The 23,861-nt window shown below is 41.8% G+C and overlaps 2 protein-coding genes across 2 annotated transcripts; one reads left to right on the forward strand and one right to left on the reverse strand.

Annotated features, from left to right (window-relative positions):
• The first annotated feature begins 322 nt into the window (after nt 1-322).
• LOC102706128 (pentatricopeptide repeat-containing protein At5g61400-like) lies at nt 323-4,700 on the forward strand. Its single transcript, XM_015840855.2, is given in 4 exon segments — nt 323-2,354; nt 2,478-2,561; nt 3,945-4,214; nt 4,315-4,700. A coding segment is annotated over 1 exon segment (1,851 nt). The 5' UTR covers nt 323-396; the 3' UTR covers nt 2,248-2,354; nt 2,478-2,561; nt 3,945-4,214; nt 4,315-4,700.
• Nucleotides 4,701-6,756: 2,056 nt separating this feature from the next.
• LOC102714490 (WRKY transcription factor WRKY76-like) lies at nt 6,757-8,146 on the reverse strand. The gene is made up of 2 exons (XM_040527677.1): nt 7,894-8,146; nt 6,757-7,804 (listed from the first exon to the last, which is right to left on the reverse strand). The coding sequence occupies exons 1-2, from the start codon at nt 8,056-8,058 to the stop codon at nt 6,968-6,970; spliced, it is 1,002 nt and encodes a 333-aa protein (XP_040383611.1). The 5' UTR covers nt 8,059-8,146; the 3' UTR covers nt 6,757-6,967.
• Nucleotides 8,147-23,861: the final 15,715 nt, after the last annotated feature.

The raw sequence follows: 23,861 nt of genomic DNA on the forward strand, positions 1-23,861 counted from the left end.
ATTCTAAAATCATATTATAAATATTAGATGGTAAAACATCAAAAATTTGCCCAAAAACTTAGATTTTGATATTTTGGATTTTTTTTCTAAATTTTGAAAGTTTTCGACCTAGGGTATTTCGGTAGTTATAAAAAAAAGAACATTACTTTATTGGAGACTAACTGGACGGGAACGGTGAGTTATAGAAGTTAAGCAAAAATCATATATATATATGGTAGAACTGAACGAAGCCCGTGGCAAATCGTGATAGTGTGCTAGAGTCAGTGGTATACATTGTATTTTCTGTTCGACCAAATAATACGTAGTAGTAGTAACGAGGTTTTGCACTTTTGATCCCACCGCATCTTCGCTAGAGCCACCGGGAATGCGAACCCCCGCCTCCCGAATGCGAACCCTATGCCGCCGCCCTCCCCACCGCTCCGCCGCCTCCTCTCCTTCCGCCGCAGGCCCATCGCTCCGCGCCTCTGCCGCGCCTTCTCCGCCTCCGCCTCCGCCTCCGCCCCGGCGCCGCAGGCCGCCCCGCCCGCCCCCGCCGGCGAGAGCCCCGCCCGCCTCGCCGCCGCCGTGCACGGCTCGGCCGCGTCCAGGGACTTCGCGCGCGCCATCCGTTTGACGAAATACCTCGTCCGGGCCTCCTCCTCCTCCTCTCCTGGACAGCGCCCCGGCGCCGTCGCCTTCGCCGCGCTCGCCTCCACCTCCGCGTCGCCGGCCCCGGCGCTCGGCGTGCTCGTCATCGCGCTCTCCCAGATGGCGCTCCTCGACGAGGCGCTCTCCGTCTTCGCCCACCTGGGGCAGCTGCCGGCATTGCCGGCGTGCAACGCGATCCTCGACGGTCTCGTTAAAGCGCACAGGTTCGCCTGCGTATGGGAGCTGTTCGATGAAATGCTTCGTCGGGGGATGGTGCCAAGTGTGGTCACTTACAACACGCTCATCAACGCCTGCCGGCTTCAGGGTGATGCGGCGAAGGCTTGGGAGGTCTGGGCTCAGATGTTAGCTAGACGGATTGATCCAAATGTGGTCACATATACGACAATGATATGTGCACTCTGTGAAGAGGATTGCATTGGTGAGGCTGTGCGACTTTTTGTTGCAATGAAGGAAACGGGGATGCAGCCTAATCTATACACATACAATGCACTGATGAGCAGCCACTTCAAGAGAGATAACATCAAGCACGCACTTGTGTTTTATTACGACTTGCTGAAGTGTGGTCTTGTTCCGAATGATGTGATCTTTACGACTCTAATTGACGGTCTATGCCTAGCGAACAGGATAACCGAAGCAAAGAATATATTTCTGGACATGCCCAGGTATGAGGTTGCTCCAACTGTGCCTGTGTACAACAGTTTGATCTGTGGAGCTTTTAGGTCTGGAAACTCACAAGAAGCATTAGCATTTTTCCAGGAGATGACTTGCAAAAGGTTGTGCCCAGATGAGTTCACCTGCAGCATAGTTGTAAGAGGCCTCTGTGATGGAGAGCAAGTGCAGGTAGCCACCAGGTTTCTTGAAGTAATGCAGCAATCTGGCATTGTGCTGAATGCTGCTGCTTACAATGTGCTGATTGATGATTATTGCAAGAATGGAAATTTGGATGAAGCTCTTGTGACATGCACAAGAATGAGTGAGACTGGAGTCGAGCCCAATGTGGTGACATACTCCTCCTTGATAGATGGGCACACGAAGAAAGGGAAGATGGAAATAGCAATGGCTATATACACAGAGATGGTAGCTAAAGGGGTTGAACCTAATGTCGTGACATACACGGCCCTGATTCATGGCCATGCAAAAAATGGTGACATGAATGCTGCTTTTTGGTTACAGAAGGAGATGGAAGAGAAAGGCATTTCTTCAAACGCAATAACTGTGTCGGTTCTTGTCGATGGTCTGTGCAGAGAAAACAGGATACAAGATGCAGTCAGATTCATCATGGAATGCTCAAGGAAGAAATCTGAGAAAAACCCTTCAATTCCAAACAGTGTGACATATATGACCTTGATATATGGTCTCTATATGGATGGTCAATACAGTGAAGCCTGTCGCTTCTTCTCTTATATGAGAGATTCTGGAATGGTGCCTGATAGATTCACTTACACCCTCGTGATTCGTGGACTGTGCATGCTTGGCTATGTCTTCAATGCTATGATGCTTTATGCTGATATGATTAAGATTGGTGTTAAACCCACAAGATGCACCATGGTCTGCCCTATCATTTGGTCGTGAGAATCAGTGAACCACTGCATGACCTGAATCTCCATCACTAGTGAAATCTATTTAGGAAACAAAGTGCGGATAACATTAAACTCAGTGATGACAGATCACAGCCTACAAAAAGTCAACTCAAATATCAGCTTGAGGTTGTTGTTATATTATTATACTATTTTGGCAGCTTCATCAGTTTCTATTTTCATATTTGTTGCAAAATTTTTGGCTTTTCATATTTTGCTAATTACTGTTGTGTTGCTGCTCTGTCATTGCAGCTAGGCATGTATCTGGGAAATGGGAGGAGTTGCTCAACTGTTGGTTGGAAAACAGTAAATTGTCCCTCCTGCTGAGTTTTCAGGGTAAGTGGTTTGTTCGGAGATATTGATTAGCTATCTCAGCTTAAAATCTGCATATTTTGCTCAAAATAAAAACATTTAAAATTCGTGAAAATTTGGTCGATTGATTATTGGCACTGTTGAATATTTAAAGAAAGTGCTTTAGGATATCTGGACCAGAGGAATTCACCATCTTCAGTTTGCATGTTATATACCTTGCCCATTCTTATTTAAGAGATATGGTTTACAACATTATGATCCTCATTGTTTTCTGGAATGTTAGTTTTTTTACATGATCGAATGAACTTTGAGTGGTTTTGACTGCAGTTAGACAACACAATTCACAAATTTTGTTGCATATGCTTTACTGCAATTGATGTTTCAGTTTCCAATGAATTCTATCAATCATGTCACTTGAGAGTTAAAGCATGCTCAATTTAATATGTCTATTAAATTTACAAGTCATGTCTGCTGTAACTATGGTATTCTTTTAGAAAGTTAGTCAAGGTGGATGAACCTTGCTGGTATTGTATGTTGAATAAACATACAACTAGTAAAAACGAGTTAAGACTCATAGTCTAGAAATTGATAGGTTCTCTGTTACTGCTTGGATAGACTCAAAATAAAGCTAGAATATTATCTAGTTTGGAAAGAGACGAGGCTTGTTTAATAAAGAGATAAAAGTTTGGGATGTTAAGTTGGTCCTCCCTATGCAAAGAGAACTCGCGTCTGTCTATGGCAATTTGTAGAACCAGTCAATTATTGATGGCACACCATAGAATTTCTCTATAACCCTTTTGGAAAGTAAGCAATAAAGAATGATAAAATTAAGTTTATGTTGATCAGAGTCTCCTTGTTATCTGGACAAGTATGGGGCTGAGTGCCGACAAGAGTAATCTTGCCTTTATCCTTACCCGATGCTACCTGATCCATGAATCAGTGTGCATAACAGAACTTAGAAGCCATCTGCTTGTGACATGCCTGTAATTGCTAGTTAGAGCAAGTTCAATAGTATAGCCAACTACTAGTTCCAATTCATCTATAGTCAATCTAATAGTCAATTTATACAATAGTTACCTACAAAACATCAATACATGGTTGCACATATCATACACATATTTTGTCTTGGAGCACGTGTGCAGCTGGCTATAAATTAGTAGCCCACCTCCCTTCTCTCTCCTTTATATGCTTATAGCTGGTTTATAGCCTACTATTGTACCTGCTCTTAGTGTGCACCAAATGCAAAAGTACTGACCTGATAATTCTGCCCGACATCAATTTCATCCAAGTTCCGTCATCACAGTAGTCAGTACAATACAATCAATTTAAACATGTACATGTTTCCTGTAGACTATGCACAAGTTCCACACTAGTAGACTCCATTATTAATACTTCCGAATTGTATAGGGTTGTTTGCAGATATCCAAGATTTTCCTGATTGCGCATCAGAAAATATTGGGGGAGATCTCGGATGGTTCCCAGATGGTGCCCTTTACAGGATGTTGCATTTGGCATCTATGGGGGCTATAGGCTCATTGAAATATTTGTTTCTGGGCATCTATCCACACGTGGCTATTGATCATGCAAGTTTGTCTGTTGCATGAGTGCTGCCCTGTTCAAAACTGCAAAATTTCTTTGGTCTATCAGCTGGGCTATTAAAACAACTGATATGCTCTCGTAAGTAATCCTCGTTGCCATTTGCTCCTTTGATTCTCAAGTGTATCTCTCATCTGTTGCCAGATATTTACCACTATTTATTTTCTTGGTTTACACGTAGGCTGTGACACATCATCCTCTGTGAAAGAAGCAAGAACTGATCTAGTCTGCTGCTGGTAGGCGGCATCTCAGGTTATATGTGCAAAATCGCAAGTGACTATGTCTTGTTTGATGACAATAGCCAATGCCCATATGTATCCTTTCATGCTGCCCAAAAAATGTTGAAAATCGTCTTTTCTGATAAGTAACCTTTGATGCCCTAATTGAGACATCGCAGTCCCAGTGTCGTGGGACATCTCGTTGTTTTCCTCCCTTTTTTGCTTCTTTTCTGCTTTTTTTCCTTGGCAGGCTGAGCCTGCTTTCCTTCACCTCTTGGTGATTCTTGTACATAATTTGCACGCCTGCTTAATATAAATTCCCCGGAGTTCTCCGGGTGTTCTTCTTCTTCTTAAAAAAAAACCCTTTGATGTCCAACATACATATATCAGGTGTAAGCTTATCTTAAGAATTTCTGATGCTCGTCTCTGCCTATTTAGCAATTGTGTGGCCCTTAGACCCTTGCTCATACTGAAGTTCACAAATAGGCTACTCTCTGATATAGAGTTCATCCGAATATCCGATCTGACGTGTTACCATAATATTAAACCACCATGGTTTGTGGTTGACACCGGAAGAGGATTAGCTCATGTGACCTTCTGATTTGTGATTATGCTTCGGTGAGAGCTACAATTTTGGGCCAATTGGTTCCAAGTTGGTCCAGCCATCTAGTCGACCTGGTGGGCTTACTGTCTTACTACATGCATATAGTTTGTGAGAATAAGTCCACCAGAGGTCCCTAAATTTAGAGCTGAGTTTATTTTTCGTCGTTTAACCGGAATATCAGAAATGTGTACCATGAACTTATAGAATCCGTTCAGAAAAAGTTCCTCTGCAGTATTGACCTTTTTTTTTGACTAGTTTTACTGACGTGACATCTGGTGGGTCTAGGTTATTTTAATTTTTCTCTCCATCTTTCTCACATGTCCGTGCTGCTCGTGCTGTCCCAAGAAACCAGTGTCACTAGCTCAATGCTTTGTTCTGATGTCTGATCTGCCATGGATCAACCAGGACATGAGCATCTCATGCTCGTAGGCTACAGTTATCTTGTGCGGCGTCTGCGCGTACGCGTTCCACGCCTTGCTGCTGGGATCCCACACGAGGCGCTGGGCGATGCCGGCCTCGTTCAGCACGAGGCGAGACAAGGGCCCGCCGGCGAAGGGGTTGAAGATGAAGGCCATCTTGTTAGGCCTGTCCACCTCCTGGTTCCCGAACACCGACGAGCTCGGGAACGCCATCTTCGGGACGCCACTGAACCACAGCCCGTTCCACGCGCCCATGCGGTATTTCTTGGTGGCGCCGCGCCACGACACGCAGTCTGGTAGCCCCTTCTTTTCTAGCACGCGGCGGTACTCTCTCGTCGCCGGGTCGTCCGGCGCGCGCCACGACGTGAGGAACCACTTGGCGCCGGTCTGCAGGTTTGTGTCGAGGTCGAGCCTCATGTCAGCGATAGGGTGTTCGATGAGTGATCGAATGACTACCACAGCAAGTTGCTGCTGCTCTGGTCGTGCACGACAAGGTTCCCGGACTCGAGCAGCTGTGCCGCCGCCGCCGCTGATGATGAAGACGCCATGCCAGCTGCTGTCGTGTTCTACGACGACCATGCGGCCTTGGCCAGAGCTGTCGAGCAGGAAGAGGACCCCCAGGCCGTTGATAACCAGTACGCCGGCGGTGCCGTTCAGTGGGGTGTCACGGTTGGCCACCTACACGGCGTCCCCGGACTCGGAGAACCATTTCCCGACGTATCGCCTGCTTGCCAATCTGGGAGAGAAGAACCCGAGAGTGAAGGAGCCACCGGCCGACACGAGCGTATTGCCGCCGGTGAGGTTGCGGCCATTGCCCAGGGTGTCCGATGCAACACCGGAGACAGAGGTCGTGAGAGAAAAGAGGATCACTAAGAAAAATATGGCGGGAAGATCGCGCGGCTGTGCGCGGAGAACAAGCGGCTGGCCGCGGAGGCTGCACCGGCGGCGGCAGCGAGCACGCGGCCATGGGGCTGTGAGCGCCGGGAGAGAAGAAATGTGAGAGAGAGAGAGGAGAGGAAGGGATAGGAAGAGTGAGAAGATTAAAAAAAACTGACACGTGGGACCCACCAAACGCTACGTCAGTAAAACAAGTTAAAATATAAGTCAATACTACCGAGAGATCTTTTCCGAATGGATTCTGTAAGTTTAGAACTACATATTTCTAGTATTCGGGTTAAAAGAAAAAAAATAAACTTCACTCTTAAGTTCAGGGACCTCTTGTGGACATATTTCTAGTTTGTGAGTTTTGGGCCCATCGTTGACACGAGGAATGGTAGGCCCCGTAACCTCCTCGGAGTTGCTACGAGGACAGTGCGGCCCAAACGAATCGTTAAGGAACGTGAGCCCAATAAGCCCAGTAACGCAAGCGATGCGGCCCAATAAGACAGAAGAGCCCGTGGGCCGTGTGGTCCTGTAGAAGGCCAGCTTCTTTTGCGTGAGGCCCAGTAACCATATTTATTACAATTCACATCCTCGAACAGCACCAGGTATTCGAACTCTTTTACGCGGTAAAATTCTCAAATTTGGGGGGAAATTCAGCCCTAATCACTATCGAAATGCGCTAATTTTCTGCAAGAAAGATCGTGTACAAGGTTAGAAATCAGGCAGCTTCTGGAGGATCGCCGCGGCGAGCGCGCCGGTGAACTTGGGGTCGCTGGTGAGCGCGCTGGCCATCTGCTCCACCAGCGCGCTCCTGAACTCCGGCGACGCGACCTCCAGGCACACCTCCTTGAGGTCCTGCGGCGGCGGCGGCGGGTGCGCCGCCCCCTCCGCCGCCTCGACCACCTGCACGGCTCCGCCGTTCTTGGTGAGGTCGAGCGTGATGGTCGGGCCGGAGGAGTTGATGGAGATGGAGCACGGCAGCGAGCCGGCGCTCCCCACCGCCGCCAGCTCGCCGGGCCGCGACGGGAGCGGGTGGTTGTGCTCGCCCTCGTACGTCGCCACCAGCAGCGAGCTGTCCTCCGCGCTGCGCTGCACCTTCTTCTTCACCGGGCACGACGGCGCGAAGGCGCACCGGAAGTACGCCCTCGGCGACGGGTTGTCGCGCGTCACCTTCTGCCCGTACTTCCGCCATTGGTACCCGTCCTTCACGACCAGGGTGGCGTCCGACGGGTCGATCCGTCGGCACACCCGGCTGACCTTGATCCTCCGGCACGTGCCGTCGTCCATGGCGAAGCTCTCGGCGTGGTCGGCCTCGGCCGCGGCGCCGCTCTTCTGCCCGTTGCCGTTGCCGTCACAAGAATTCGCCGTCTCCATGCTCTCCCTCCCCCTCTTCCTGCTCGACAGCGGCGACACCGGCCGCCGCTGCGGCGAGGCCGCGTCGTCGAGGCCTAGGCGCGCGACGTGGCTGCCGTACAGACGGGTGATCACCTCGGTCAGCCGCCGGTTCTCCTCGCTCATCTGGGTGACCTTCGCCTCCAGGATCTTCGCCTGGAATCCGCACACCCCCAAACGATCAGAACACCAAGCAAGAGCTAGCCGAAGCCAAGCCAATCAATCGCGAACGCACGCCGCCTCACCTCATCATCGGCCAACCTCCTGGCATCCCCACCGCCGCCGCAGCCGGCCGTCGGCCTGTCGAGCAGCTCATGCCTCGCCGCTGACGTCTCCCGCACCGGCGACAGCCCGACGCAGAGGTCGAGGCACACCGGTGAGCGGCCGCCGCCGCGCCACGCCGTGTCCATCGATCGACGATTCCTCTTGCAACCAACAAACAAACAATCGAGCTAGCTAAATATGCAGGAAACACTTTGAATTGCTTCGTCGTCGGCAAAAGCGGCGAGGTACATATAGGCCGGCACAAGAATGGTCGTCGTCTGCATGGATTCGATCTGTCGCGTCGAAGAAAACTGTAGCGCAATTGAGCAGAAGAAAAGGGTAGGTCAAGATCGATGACGTTTTCTTGATGCGCCACCGGAAGACGTAAGCGGCAGGCGTCACTGATGAGGAGCCCCGTGGTCGCGAGCCTCATGATTAGGGAACCCCGGGAAAACGTGTATCTTCTTGCTGTTTCGCGTGTGTATGCTGAGGACGAGATGCGAGCTGTCCGAATTCCGATTGGCCTTTTTTTTTATCATCTTTCAACAAATAATCGAAGGTATAAAAAATTTTAGTGTAAAATTATAATAACTCAAGATAGGGCTAAATCTAGCCCAAAAATTAAGTGGGGCACCTTATTATGATAGTTAGTATGCTGATTTTTTTACTTAATTACACACTTAGTAGTACACTAATTATTAAATTTAAGTGAGGTCGTAGGACCCCATTCCTTATACTCTAGATGCGCCCTTGCCTCAAGATACGTTATATCTCGAGCTAGTATATTTTTATACTTAAGAAAAGACAATAACTTGAGGTATTTTTTCAACTATATTAAAAAAAACTCGTTTTTATTAGTTTCCACGTACGTTGGGTTATTATAAAGCAAAATGTAGGTCCTCTATGCAGATAATCTTCGTGGTTCTTAATTATTATTATATTCATTTTTGGTCCTTTCTACAAATTACGGAGGAGAAACAAGACTATATAATTGCAACGTGCCCCGTCTTCTGGAGATCATTTTTTTATGGAAAATTTTGTCAAACATGGGCGGAAGTTTATTGATATATAAGATGTGCTTCTTGTCTTTAAATAAGGTTGGATAGATCTATATACTTTACCCTTCGTTTTTTAAAAATACTCCTGATTTTTTTACTTAACACGTGACTTTTAAGACGTGGCTTTTAAATCTATGTTTAACCGTTCATTTTGATTTTTTACACATATAAAAAAGTATAAGTCATGTTTAAAATAATTTTACTAATAAATCAAATTATAATAAAATAATTAATAATTATGTAAAATTTTTAAATAATACGAATAGCCAAAGTTCCAACATAGATCTAGAAATAGTCCGTGTCAACTTAAAATAACTAACGGGGTAGCTGAATACATGGAATTCACTTATCGAAATTAGGACAGCACAAAAAAAGAAGTGATAGATGTGAATCTGTGTGCCGGTCTCGATAGCTACGGGTAACTAATTAAAGAAGGTTAAAACAAACTTTCCTCCTAATTTTCACCCGTCCGTCGCCATTAAAGAAACAAGTACTCCACGAGGCAGGAAAACCACCGTTAAGTTCTTCCACGATTTCGCTTACCTTGCTTTGTTACGCACATGACCCCTAAACATTGTGGCGGTGGTGGCAGGGGCATTGTGATGTGCCGCATCACGGTCGATGTCGTCGTCCTCGGTCTTTGCATATGCAAGCATATATGGTTGGTGTTTGTTTGGTTTTAGCACATAGAAACGACGCACGCGTTGCTCTCGTCAACGTGGTTGACTGCATCACCTAGCACCTCTCGTCTTTTCGCCGCTTTTGCTTATACTTGTATGTCAAAATTCGAATTTTTCTGTCTTAAATTTGGAGTTATTTTAGGTTTTCTGTTTTCATTAGTTTATTTTTATTATTGGCTTTTAGATATATAAGAATATGCATATAAAAATTTTATTTATATATTATTTTTCGTTGTAAATATATCGTTTGACAATCACCCGTGTACTATGTATGCTTCTATCTGGAATTAAGAAATTATTAGTGTGCTTTTGAAGTTAAAAATTTTAAGTGTACTATAGTTTTCTAGGAGTATAGAAGGATTCGACCTGCCTATTACTCTTCCGCTTTGTATTATAAAGTTATTTTGGGTTGGTTCTAATATTTTAGAATTTTATCAAATCTATAAAAATATTCTAATATCTATAATATTAATTTAGTTTTATTATTTTTACAGTATGTTTTCATCGAAGTTTATTTTTTATATTAGCTTTTAGATATTTAAGAATATGTATATAAAAATTTTATTCATATAATCAATTTTTCGCCTACAAATATGTCGTTTGGCAATCACGCCTGCACTATATATATTCTTCTATCTGGAATTAAGAAATTATTCGGTGTACTTTGAAAATTTTAAGTGTACTATAGTTTACTAGGAGTCTAGAAGGAATCGTACCTGCTTATTACTCTTCTGCTTTGTATTATAAGTTATTTTGGGTTCGTTCTGATATTTTAGAATTTTCTCAAATCTATAGAAAAATACTTTGAAAATTTTAAGTGTACTATAGTTTACTAGGAGTCTAGAAGGATTCGTACGTGCTTATTACTCTTCTGCTTTGTATTATAAGTTATTTTGGGTTCGTTCTGATATTTTAGAATTTTCTCAAATCTATAGAAAAATACTTTGAAAATTTTAAGTGTACTATAGTTTACTAGGAGTCTAGAAGGATTCGTACCTGCTTATTACTCTTCTGCTTTGTATTAGTTATTTTGGGTTCGTTCTGATATTTTAGAATTTTCTCAAATCTATAGAAAAATATTCTAACAGCTACAATATTAATTTAGTTTTTTATTTTTACGGTATGTTTGTTTCATGTTAGAAATATCATCTTTAAAATTTTAACTCACAACAAATCTAACAAATCTAAAGTGACTTGCATATGAAACTGAGTAAGCAAGTAGTTGAATTAATTACCTGCTCGATCTCTCTGGTCACCAAAAACGGTACTTAAATATTTAGCCTTGCTCAGTAAACTACTGTGTGCTTGGTACCTTCGTGGTACTTAGTGTTTGGTTTCATCTCTCTTTTTGGATGATCTAGCTAGGTTAAGTATTGCGCGCTTAGATATTTTCTTTTGAAGATTATATATTTTGAAAACTACATTTACCGTGCGTGAAGACGAAGTAATCGAATACTAATTCACCACAGTCTAGACTCCAGAGACTAGTAAACCCATCAATCACAAACTCACTCAATTGGATGACATCGATTGGCGACGTCACCCTCTTGCATCACTGTATGATATCACAGCAAGTCAAGAAGTCATTGTTTGGTACTCAAGGGCCAAGAAGTACTATACTGCGCCAGCAATTTGCCAAATCATGACAATCATTGGGGCCAATGGCAAGCTAGGGGGTGACGTGCATAAGGTAAGTTATAGTGCTACGAAGAAATCATATTAGTAATCTTATCATACTTATACTTGAGAAGATATCAAAATGTACCAAATTTTATATAAAAAACTGTGGTACGTATGGGAAAAATGCTCTCTATATACTACCTATCTTAAATATAGATGCCACAAGTATTATCAGTACGGTTATATCAGTAATGACTAATGACCGAGATAAAAAAATTATGTTATCTTTTAAAAAAAAATCTATAACAGGTTATGGTGAGAGGTGAATTTGTGATCACCGCCCCACTAACTTATCATAATTTTGACATGTTGGATAACAATCCATCTCCACTACAAAACAAATGAACGGAGGGTCAATAAAAATCACCATCTATACTCCTATAAATAGTAGTGGTGGTGAATCTGTCGTCTACCCCAACACCAACTAACCCTCTTATTTTTGAAAGAAAAAAATAATTGAGACATATATATCAAACCACTTTTATTAATTCTACTTTAATCACGTAATAATGATATTTTTTAATCAGTTGCAACGCAGGAGCGATCTGCTAGTACACATTCTTATATTCTCAACCATTATTACCGTCTCACTCTAACAAAAAAAAATAGAACCTTTTGTATATGAGTAAAACCCTTGAAAAAAAATCACGAACTTACTAAAAATTAAAAATAGATTTTCTTTTCATAATACACCGACATGTTTTTTTTAATTCCATAACAATGTGCGGCATTTTGCTAGTATACCGACCAAGAAATCATTACATGTGCATATGAGTATGACCCGTTCGGAAAGAAGGAAATATGCCATTGTAATTGTACTGCACTACGTACTGGCCTTTGCCTGCCCCGTACGCCGTCGTCGTTGGATTCCTCGTCAGGCGTAGACTGCATTTTTGGGAGCAAGCTCGCATTACGTCTGAATGGCGTTTCGACCATTGCGTCATCAGCATGAGCTGATGCATCGCAACGAGGCTGAAACTTCAAAAACTCAAATGGACTACTTCGGCCGCCTTCGTGGGTTGATAAGTTAACTTATTCACACGAAAAACGTGGTAATTGATTAGTACGCGATTAATTAATTATTAAAAATATAAAATATATTAATATGATTTTTAAAAAATAACTTTCTATACATAATTTTATAAAAAATACACCGTTTAGTAGGGAAGTGTGCACATGAAAAATAATGGGCTAAGTTAGCTTATGGGTGCTGCTGAACACGGCCTTCGTGGTGTGTGATCAATCATACTATCTCCATGGTGGGTTGGAACCTCAAAACATAGTGCGTGTACATATTTATCAAATTAATGTGTCACATACAATGTGATTGAACTTTTTTTTAAAATTTTCAGGTAATTTAATAAGGCCCATCTTTTCCATTATGGCTATGCTTACCAGCTAAAATTTGACTTTTAAAACTTAATTTTTGAGTTAATTTTGTGTTTTCATACATATTTTATTTTCTAGTATTTATTTTTAGATAAGAACTAGTACATGAAATTTTTTATTCACATATTATTTTTAACCGCTAATAAGACATTTCACCCATACTTATTTTAAACAAAAATGGTTGAGATCTGTGTTAGATAGATATTTTTTTTTCATTCGTAGATAACGTCTTAAAAGTAAACATAAGGATCCAGATAATTTGCTCAAACCATGCTTTTTTTTTTCTTCTGGTAGCTTGGATAATATGTTAATAAAGCAGAAGAAAATTTATAGTGAAGTAAAAAAAAAAGACACAGCGACCGGTCAAGATGAAGAGCTCAAACCGTGAGTTTGAATTCAAATCTCTAATAAAAGCTTTGGATGCAATCCACTTTTCTGATTGTTCATGCACACCCCTTCGAAGTACGTTACACAGTCTAATTGTAAAGCAAAACTAAGAAAGTACTCAGTTGACTTTTAAAACGGCGTTTGGACGTTTGGTTGCTCGTCTTTATTCAGAAAAAGAAACATAATTGCTATTTTTTTATATGATTTATTTTATCATTAAGTAAGCTTCAGACATAGTAACTTAAGCTTCTACGTATGTACATAACAAAATTAATTAAGATGTATATTCGACCGTATGAGTCAACGACGTCAAACCAGAAAAAATATCGTGAGGGAGTAATCGTCAGGCAAGAGGCATGCGTAAGCATGTATGGTAATCCAGTGCAGAAAAATTGAAACCACTGGATGAAATTAAACTGACTAAAATCAAACGGAATTAATGGTTCCTCCTGTGCCCGAATGTAGTCGGTCAGGTCAAGTCAAGAGGATAACATTATCACAAGCCAACTGATCGAATGGTCAATAATGACAGTTGATTACCTTACAGCTAATAGACGTTTAATTATTATGTTATTTGATTACCTTCAACGTACATGATGTTGACTTATTGACTTAGATGCACACACTTTTGTTTAACTCAAGACGTTAAAAAAAAGTCTGGATTACCCTCTAAACTACAAAATCTTACATTAAACACAATAGCTTTCCAAATCAGATTTGGGATAAGCTAGCACAATTAGCGGCAATTTGACAAGATTTTTTTTTTAAAAAAACATAGAACCCACATGTCATATGTCTCACCCCACTCTTCATCTATTTCTCCGTCTCTCCGTGATCATGGGACCCGAGATCACTGGCTTCCATGAGAGAGGAGGGAAGACAGGGGAGGGACATGAAGCAGGGGAGGGACCCACTCATATTTTTAAATTATTTTCATAATATCTATACAAAAGTTTTATTTATAAATTATTTTTCGTTTATAAACATGTTGTTTGACTTTTTCAGACAAGAAGGCAAAGGGCGAGGGCCTTAATTGCTCTTGTCCTCATTTTTCTTAAGTAGGTTTTTACAGTTGATGCTGAGGTCGCCATCTGACCGTAGTACCGCCGCATGTTTTGACTTATGAAATTAATCGCTCAATTTTAACTGTAGTTTGGTCTTCTCATTTGTCTCCCGTCTCCCGTACTTGATTCCACCTAGATCACAGCGATACAAGATAATTATGAAAGGAAAATGGTTGTAACCTAGTTTAGTTTGTCCTCCCAGATGGTTGGATAAGGAGAATAATAATGTGAAGACTTGAGCTGATTCTCTAGCAAGATTCTCACAAAGTCACATAGTTATTTAACCATTTATAAGCTTCTTAGCAAGTTCCTTGTTGCTCAATGTTTGGTGTCGATCGTTTTGAGGGCAGGAGTACTTTATCAGTCATGCATGTGACGTTTTACAATTATTTACACATGACGTCGTCACCCTTTGGCAGCTATGCGAATACAGTAAGGACTAGTCAAGGTCAATGTGTAAAGCTAGCATATTTCTTAACGATTCCATCCCTGGTGACAAATTGCTGATAAAATATTAGTAATATTTGTGGGCCTTTTGTTCAGAAATATCAGTTTGTGATTAGACGATGATTGAAAATACGGTGGAGAATCACTTTCACCCACCAGTGTTTAGATACCGGTGCACTTTAGGGTGTTCACGGTACTGCTACATGGTAATTGGTTTTAGCTCGTCACATAGGAGTTAGGACATATGCCACCGCTGAGGACAGAAGAGACACAAAGCCTCGGCAGTCCCTCTCCGCTATCTTATTACTTTCCTTATGTGGTGATGGTGACGATGACTCGTGTCGACGACCAAGAAGACCATGTGGCACTGGATCCTTCGAGAAACGGTCAGAGTTCCTTCCCTATTCAATGTACTTCCACCGAGTTCCTCCCACATCCCTATATGGCGCCATCAGAGATCATTCTCGAGGAGCTACCGAGTTTCTCTCTATGCAAATGCGCTACCACCAAGTCCCTCCCACATCCCTCGATCTACGCTATCAAGAGGTTGCCAGCCTTGCTCGGCTTTGATCCGCTCTGTGGACCTTACCCTGCCTTGATTGGCGCCTCGACGATGGTGCCGAGAATGGTGGCAGTCAACAGGCTATTAGGAATGTGGGCGACCACCAAAAATATGAACAGTTATAGAGGACCTCATGCCTTTGAGCTTAGGAACAAGGGTGGCCATATCTAGAGGGTGTTGAGTCCATGTCACCGAGCTTGCCCATGCTAAGCTCGCCTCACGCAACTTGTGGTGCATGAGTGCGTTGCATGTGAGTGTACATATTCTATGTAATATAACGAAGAATTTGATTTATTATCTGTCACGCCCAGAAATTCCTCACACGAATTTCTGAACTTAATTATGTATTAAAATCCCTGTCCAGAACCAGCCAGGGTACACAAAAAGACAATGTTGATTACATAACCATCGTTCTTAGAAACAACTGAAAATAACACTTCATCTAACGAAAATGCAGCGGAAAGAAAGGTAGACTAGCTCCAGCGGGTACGGCTCCAGTCCACAGGCAAAGCTTCAACGGTAGACCAGCTCACTCCTGAGAGTCACCTCTATCGGACTCAACTTCTAGCTCTGGAGGGGGAAATTAAGCAAGGCTGAGTACAAACCACCATACTCAACAAGTAACACAGAAAAGAGGGTAATAAATGATGCATAAGGATCATCAAGGACATGCTTAGGGTTAGTTGCAATAAAGCAGCACTTACATAAATAACAGAGAATAAACTGAATAAAGGTAATTAAATACATTAAAGGATAAGTAAATAACAGTTGTAAAATACCACAACACTGTCCAACGTTACACCACGTTGCAACAGGCCTAACCACTACTCAATGTTACACCACATTGCAGTAGTCCCAAGTGAAAACTAGTTTACCCAAGTTATTAAAGGTTCACTAATCATAGTGAAGCTGGGAGTTCGCCCTTAACCGTGCGCACGGCTATTCGAATAGGTTATACTCTGATCAGAGGTGTACTACTGTACCCACAAGACACGACTCCACTACACTTGAACGTGCGCCGATATACCACCATGGCATACCGGAAAGGAGACCGTGATAGGACCCGTCACATAACCCTCCCTATTTAATCGCACCGCACTTCAGGTTTCATCCCCTCCTTTACACCAAGTCGGACAGTCCCCTCTTGTGCCTTGTAGATCCGGAAGCAGCAGAGGCTTTCGTTACACCACGATTGCCCGTCCATACTCCATCACGTCTACCCTTGCCTTGGTACGTCAAATAGTTCGAAGCCATGCTTCAAATCCCACCTTACCCATTTCGACATGTGGTTAGCACTAAATTACATCCAGGGTTTCCCATGAATCGGTCATTAATTGCCATGGGTACGACTCTCAAAAACATGCACCTATAGCCCACCATTATCAACATTTTAGTAGACATTAATCCGAACCGGGTGATGAATCATTATTACAGCTATCAGCGCTAAGCATGATTAAATGTAATCCCATGAGCTACTTGTTCTAAGCACGGCTAAGCATTAACCTAGGCCTAACTCTAATCAAGTTACCCCTGGTCCAGCATGAATAAGATTGGATAAGCAACGTCATAAAAATAAGGATTACCCGAGAAATAAATACAGTAAATACTTTAATTAAAACAATGCATATTTGAATAAATAAAGCAGGAAATTTACAATAATAGGTTTAATATGATCAAAGATGAGTGCCACTTGCCTTGCTCTGGCCCCTGGGGTACTTCGGTGACGATCTCGAAGTAAACCGGCTCTTCGGTGGGGTCCGAATCTAAGCGACAAAGCACAAAAATAAATAAAACAGGCACAAACTCTACTGAAATAGTAAAGAATGTATTTTTAATGGATTCTTGACAATTTTATGAATTTAATGAAATTTGAATGGACCTAAACAGAGACTAGATGAATTACCTATGAAGTTTAGAAATTTTCTGGGTTTTTATACTAAACAGAAAAGTCCTAAATCAATTATTGCGCAATTAATGGGGCTGCTGACGTCAGCGAGGAGAGAGAGAGGCAGCGCCGACAGGTGGGGTCCACCTATCATTGAGGGGGAGAGGGGAGGAGAGGCTAACGAGCGGGCCCGAGGGGAAGGGAGAGAGAGGATGGGGCGGCGGCGACTGACGGGCCGGGCCCACCAGCCAGAGAGAGAGGGGAGAGGGAGAGGAGACCCGGCCGGTGGGGACCACCGGTCGGTGACCCGGGGCAGAGAGGAGAGGGGGAAGACGGCGCCGGCCAAGCAGGGGAGGGTGGCGACGTGAGGCGGCGACTGATGGCGAGCGACGCAAAATCCGACGGTCGACGGCGGTGACCGGCGGCGCAAACCGACGGGCAACGGTGGATTGGCGGCGCGACAGAGACGACGGCCGCGCCAAGAGGAGGGCGGCGCTGGCTTGGAGAGGGCGACGGTGATGGCATGCTATGGGTGCGGCGACGCGCCGGCAGCGGCGGGACTGCACTTGCGACGGCGAGGCGACGGCAATGGCGCCGGGGCGGTGTGTCGGCGGCAGCGAACGGTGCACGCGTGCGACGGTGACACGCGGGCCAGCAGCGGCGGCCGAAGAGGAAAAAAGGGAGGAGGGAGGAAGGGAGAGGCTCACCGGCGAGGGCGACGGCGCGGGGAAGTCAGCAAGATCAAGGTGGAGGAGGTGGCGCGGGTTGGCAGCGACGAACGACGTCCGACGGCGAGATCGGATGCGGCGGCAAGGGGACGGGTGCGGCGGCGGTTCGGTCGAGCGGAGGAAAGGCGGCGGCGGCGCGAGGCGGTGGGGGCTTTATAGTGCGGGGAGGCCGGGTAGGGTGGGGCGACAGGTGGAGACCGAGTCGGGCGCGGCGAGGACTCGGCGGCGGCCGTTGCGGCGGCGCGGCGAAATCGGGGCGGAGGCGGACTCGGTCGGCGGCCGGACCGGTCGCTGACAGGCGGGCCCCGCCTATCAGTTGCGCGAGGGAGGAGGGAGGTGGCGGCAGACTTCACGGGCGCGGGCGAAGCTGGGCTGGGGCGAGCTAGGCTGGCGGCCCAGGCGGAGGGGGGAGGGGGAGGCGCGCGCGGGAGAGGGGCGGGAGGCCGGCTCGGCTGGGCCGGCCGAGCGGGGACATGGGCCGGCTCGGCTGGGCCGGCCCGGGAAGGAGGAGAGGAAAAAGAAAAAGAAAAAAGAAAAGGAAGGGGAGGCAAATTGGACTTTGGCCCAATTTGGGAAGGAAGGAAAAAAGAAAGGAAAAAGGAGGGAAAAGGAAAAGCCCCACTTTTGCCGAATTTTAAATTAATTTATTTGGCCAAAATTTATACTTCTTTAATTTGAGATTAAATCCAGTTAGTCGATTTGCGAACCTCGATTTAATTAGATTAATTTCTTTTAGAGAGATTTTTCCTGAGTTAATTAAGCCAATTATTATTTACGAATTTAGGCTTAGGATAAAACTCCGGGTGTGACATTATCCGCCTCTTCTCACCTTATAAATTCTGTAAGAGGAGAAATGAATAATAAATGTAATAAGCAATACACAGAAACAAATTCGGTTTTGTGATTTCAATATGCATTCTGGTCAAATTTCCATGTATCATATGTTCATAACTTAGCAGTGAGTAGTACCCTATTTTCCAAAGGAAATTTTGTGGATGATTTTAGTTAATCCTGCATGTGCACAACCGTTGCAAGAAACACAAAGATGTCTCCTATGTACTGCCTCCAGTTTAATAATTCATATTGCTTTGGACGTCAACACATCTCTAAGACCTATCTTTAACTATAATAATTATTATAATATACAAAAATAAATAAATATTTACTTTTATTTAAGTACATTTTGATACTCATCTATACATGTTTATCTTATCCTAGTGTACTCAAACTAAATATTTTAAAAGTTGTTAATACTCAGAGCTCTAAAAGTTCAACTTCAATATAGTCTGAAATGATCGGAATTATAGAATTGGAGGGAGTAATAATTACAGATGAACTGCTCCAGAAAGACAACTGGGATGATGGTGATGCTGTCGCTCGTGCATTAGACGGTCAAGATCAACGCATGAAGAGAGCCCCGGCCGTCAATCAGCAATGGAAGTCCTCGGAGGCAAAAACAAAAAGGACGTGTCTCCACTTGGCGCAGCACGATGTCAACCACCCAGCTCCAAAAATGGCCTCATCTTGATTTGTGCCTCTTTGTCGCTTGACATGATCCGTCCAATATCTTTGTACATGACGTAGTTCGAATGACGTTATTAGAAGAACTGTTTAACTTGTACTGTATAGACTTAAGGGCGGTACCAGTTCCAGAGCAGCTATACCGTGAGCCATAGGTCTAGGTCCATAATCCTGTTAAAATTTTATAAAATTATTGTACAAATTGTAAAAATAGTTAACACTATGTTAACTTAGTTATACTTTTAAAAATTTTCTGGTTTCGTCTCTACTACAGTATTACGGGGTCTATAAATAAAGAGACAACTAGTACCTTTTGTGGTTGCATAGTACCATCACACGTTTCCTAGCAAAAAAAGAAAAAGAAAAACAAAGAGCAATATCACAACACCAGAACATTTACTCCATAGTCTAAGAAAAAAATATCCATTTTTGGGGCCTTAAATTTTGCTTAAAAAATCCTATTTCCTAGAAAAAAAAAGACAACCAGAACCTAATACAGTATTATGACGCGCATAAATAAAGAGACAACCAGTACCTTGTTCTGTAGCAGACTACCATTACGCGTTTCCTAGCAAAAAAAGAAAAAGAAAAACAAAGAGCAATATCACAATACCAGCACATTTTCTCTATAGTCTAAGAAAAAAAACAAAATATTCATTTTTGGGGCCTTACATTTTGCTAAAAAAAAAAATCAGATTTCAACCTAAACTACAAAACCAGTAAATTATCACATCCGACTTCCACATCCGGATAACACCTTCAACCATATGTTATGGTGGCTTTGATTGAAATAACAATGCTTTTTTGTTAGCATGAACCTACGTTTTAAGGATATGAACATTTGCATCAACACAATATGTATATAATAATGGTACTAACTATGAAGACCACATCTATTTCAAAGAAAACCAATAAAAATGTCCCGGTGTGCCTTTTTTGGTCTAGCTTTGAAACTTAAGGGCGGAAAACAAATTTTAATTTTAATTTAGGGTGAAAAATAAACTTCAAAAAAAGATTGAGTGCAAGAAGTGGGTTTTAGCCAAAATAAAAATGTATGTGCCTTTCTATCATGAGGGTCCAGCTAGCTTATAGTTGTACAAAAAAATATATAATCGTATTTCAAATATAGACAAGGGTTTTTTTATCAAATCTAATTTTATTGCTTCAAACCGCATGGATTTTTCCATCATCAAACAGAGCAGTTTTACTCATTTTTAGTGAAGCACATACGTATGGTGTTATTGTGCAGTAGGAGATGTATGACTCTACATACCATGGTTCAAATTCTTGTGTTCATAGCTATTATGCGCACAGGGTGTGTTTAATAAAACTACAATAAGGTTATTCTTAGGAGGTCACATTTATGGATGCGTGAATATAGTATATTAGTGCACATATGCAGGGGTGTGTGTGCAATTTAAGAATAACCTTATTGTTAGCAATTCTCATAAATAATAAAACTTTATATACATATTTTTAGCAATTTAAGATCAAACACCGGAAAATAAACCATGAAAAAATATATCCTAAAATCATTAAAAATTTAAATTTTGACTTATAACCCTAAATACACAAGCAAAAGATGAGACTAACAAAGCTAAATCAAACCAGTTGGGATGTCCACCACTTGCAAGAGTTGCAATAGTTTGTGCTTGCAAGTTGCAAGTCAAGAGCAGGGTCAACTGTTGGTGATTCCAGTCGTGTTCGATCAATAGCCCCAAAGGCACGAAGTACAGAATAGTATCTCTCACCACATACAGACACACTGGGCGTTGTCACTACAGGGTCATCGTTTACCTTTTCCAAAGAAAAATATGAAACGATATATTTACATAAGTAGTTTTTTAGCTATTTAAAAGTACAAACTAAAAAATAAACTACGATAAAACCCCTCAAAGTTAACTTTAAATTTAAGACTAAACATTTAAATTTTCGCTTTATAATCTCAGTCATTGATTAAAAAAGGTATTTTTGTACGTTTTTAATTAATTGATTAGTACTCCATCCGTTTCATAATGTAAGATGTTTTACCTTTTTACTTGCAATGTTTGACCATTTGTCTTATCCAAAAAAATATTTATTTTTCTTCTGACTTATTTTATTATCAAAAAACTTTAAGCACGACTTGTTATTTTTTATATTTGTACTAAATTTTTAAATAAGATGAATGACCAGATGTTATAAAAAATCAAACATCTTACGTTATAAAAAACGGTGTTGATTAAATTTTAGTGTGAAGACGGAAAAGATAAGTCCCTACCCCACCCCACACACGAGGACGACGACGCCATGACGACGAAGACCGATGGAAACCGTCCCTCCCGCGTGTCGAGCTGCACGCGTGCGTGCGTACGTAGTTTGCGTTACGTCGATCTACATATACGTGTGTGACGGCATCCCCAAGAAACGTCACGAGGGCATGACGCAGCGTCGATTTGGTTTTCCGATCCCCTCCAGGATTTCAAGCTCTTCTCGTCCGTTCATGGTCGCCGTCAATAATTTTTTTTCCATGTGGTAATTTTTTCTCGTCTTTGTCAATCACTATTCTGCACTCCACTAGAACTAGAATACTATATCAACATCCAACATCTAGCTCATGTATGTACTTGACTTCTATTCTTTTCTCTTGGATTGAAAGGATCAAAAAAGAATTTTTGGAGATGAAGATGCAAAAGCTGATTGAAAGTTAAGAGGTATATAGCTCTTCAGCCTTTGGCAGGCTTCAACATCCTTGCTCTTTAGTCTATTTATTTATACCTATACTCTCATTTGGCATTTCAAAGAAGCTCCCATATTATTAATTTGGTGGATCATATTATTTTAACCATAGATCGTTAAGAATCCATATTAAAAAATCATAAAAATCATAGACAATCAGAAGTTGATGCACTCTAATTTGATAATTCAAAATTTCATGACTTATATATATGATATCGCACCCAGCTTAGACCCTCAATTTAGTATTTCAATAAATTAATTCCAAGTTCGGAAATTAACAATTAGCAAGCTGCAACTGTTATGGACTCCTCTTTTAATATAAGCGGTTATAATTTAACACGTAACCAGCAAATTTAATAAAAAAAATAAAATTTTAGTATTTAATATCAATAAGAAAAAATTGTGCAATACAAGGGTAGGCGAATAGTGTGAGTAACCAAGTGCTTTGTATTTTTATCTCATAGTTTAAACCTTTTGGGTAATGTAGGACTCTCCATCCCAAAGAAACATTTACTCACTGTTCCTATTGACCTAGCGCTCCATAGAAAAAGGATAAATCAGTAACCCATATCCATACCTAATTTTACTCGTACCAATTTTTAAAGAGATTACTAGACTCAAATTATATGAGTATTGCCTAATGGGTATGGATAACCTAATTGGTAAGACAAAAGATATATGTGAGTCGTACATGTAGGAATTTATCAAAATTTGTATAAAGTTGTTCTTCTGCATAATTAATCGTTCCACCAAATTTCAACCAAATTTGATAATTTGTTATAGTGTGAACATGAGTTTAATTTTTTTTTCCAAATTTATACACACTATATGGGTATAAACAACGTGGGTAAAATGTGGGTAAAATGGTTAACACACTCCTCACACACAAATTAAAATGGGTAATCATTTTATACCAATACCCTACCCAAAAGATATGGGTATGGATATGTGGATGGTTAATGAATAACCGGTGTTAACCCTACCTCTCATCTTGCACACACTCCTCCCCACCTCTATAAGCAACCCCTGAGAGCATAATTACGAGCATCTGTCTGAGTTAGAAACTCGAACCAAAGAGGTTGATTCCATCAGAAAGAATGTAAGCCATTGAGCTATGCTCACTTCTATGATCTTTTTTTAATTAACACAATAACACCGTTACATGAGAACTATATGTTTTGCCTACGTTTATGTTACATATATACATTGAGAGATATACATTGGATCCATTTAAACTTGGCGAAATTTTTCTCTACAATTAATGCATATGAAAAGTTGCAACAAAGCTATGCTAGAGGGGTAATCTTTTGGAGTTTTTAAAAGAAACAGACAAACAATATACTTACAAATAGAAAATAATTTGTGAATAAAACTTTTATATACGTGTTCATTTGATCTAAAAGTCAAAGCTGAAAAATAAACTGGACTTAAAAACCTTAAAATCAGCTCCAAATTTAATGTTAAAAATTTAAATTTTGTTTATAAGCATAAGTAAAAGCTAAAAGATGATATCATAGTTTCATATATCGCACAAGTTCAATTTATAATTTATACGTTGTACAAATTTAGGCGTGGGGCGTGGCCAACGAATAAAAAATGTATCTGGCGCATTGATAAAATAAATAGGATGGACTCCGGTGTATTTTACTGGTAGTAGAATTTAATCCATATCATTGATTTATTTTTATTGGATGACTGTGATTAAATTATACTACCAACAATATTATGTGTAATAGAAATTTGAAGGGGTAATATCATCATTTTTATTGTGATCTTTATTGCAAAAAAAATACAAAATATTATTAATCAAGTAATTAACAAAGTAAAAAA

This window comes from Oryza brachyantha, chromosome 9, assembly GCF_000231095.2.
Source record: "Oryza brachyantha chromosome 9, ObraRS2, whole genome shotgun sequence".
NCBI classification, from domain to species: Eukaryota; Viridiplantae; Streptophyta; class Magnoliopsida; order Poales; family Poaceae; genus Oryza; species Oryza brachyantha.

Excerpts from the sequence above, each read along its gene's own strand:
- LOC102714490 (XM_040527677.1), bottom strand. The coding sequence starts at position 8,058 with ATGGACACGGCGTGGCGCGGCGGCGGCCGCTCACCGGTGTGCCTCGAC. Across the intron at positions 7,805-7,893 it reads GGAGGTTGGCCGATGATGAG|GCGAAGATCCTGGAGGCGAA; the intron begins GTGAGGCGGCGT and ends TGCGGATTCCAG.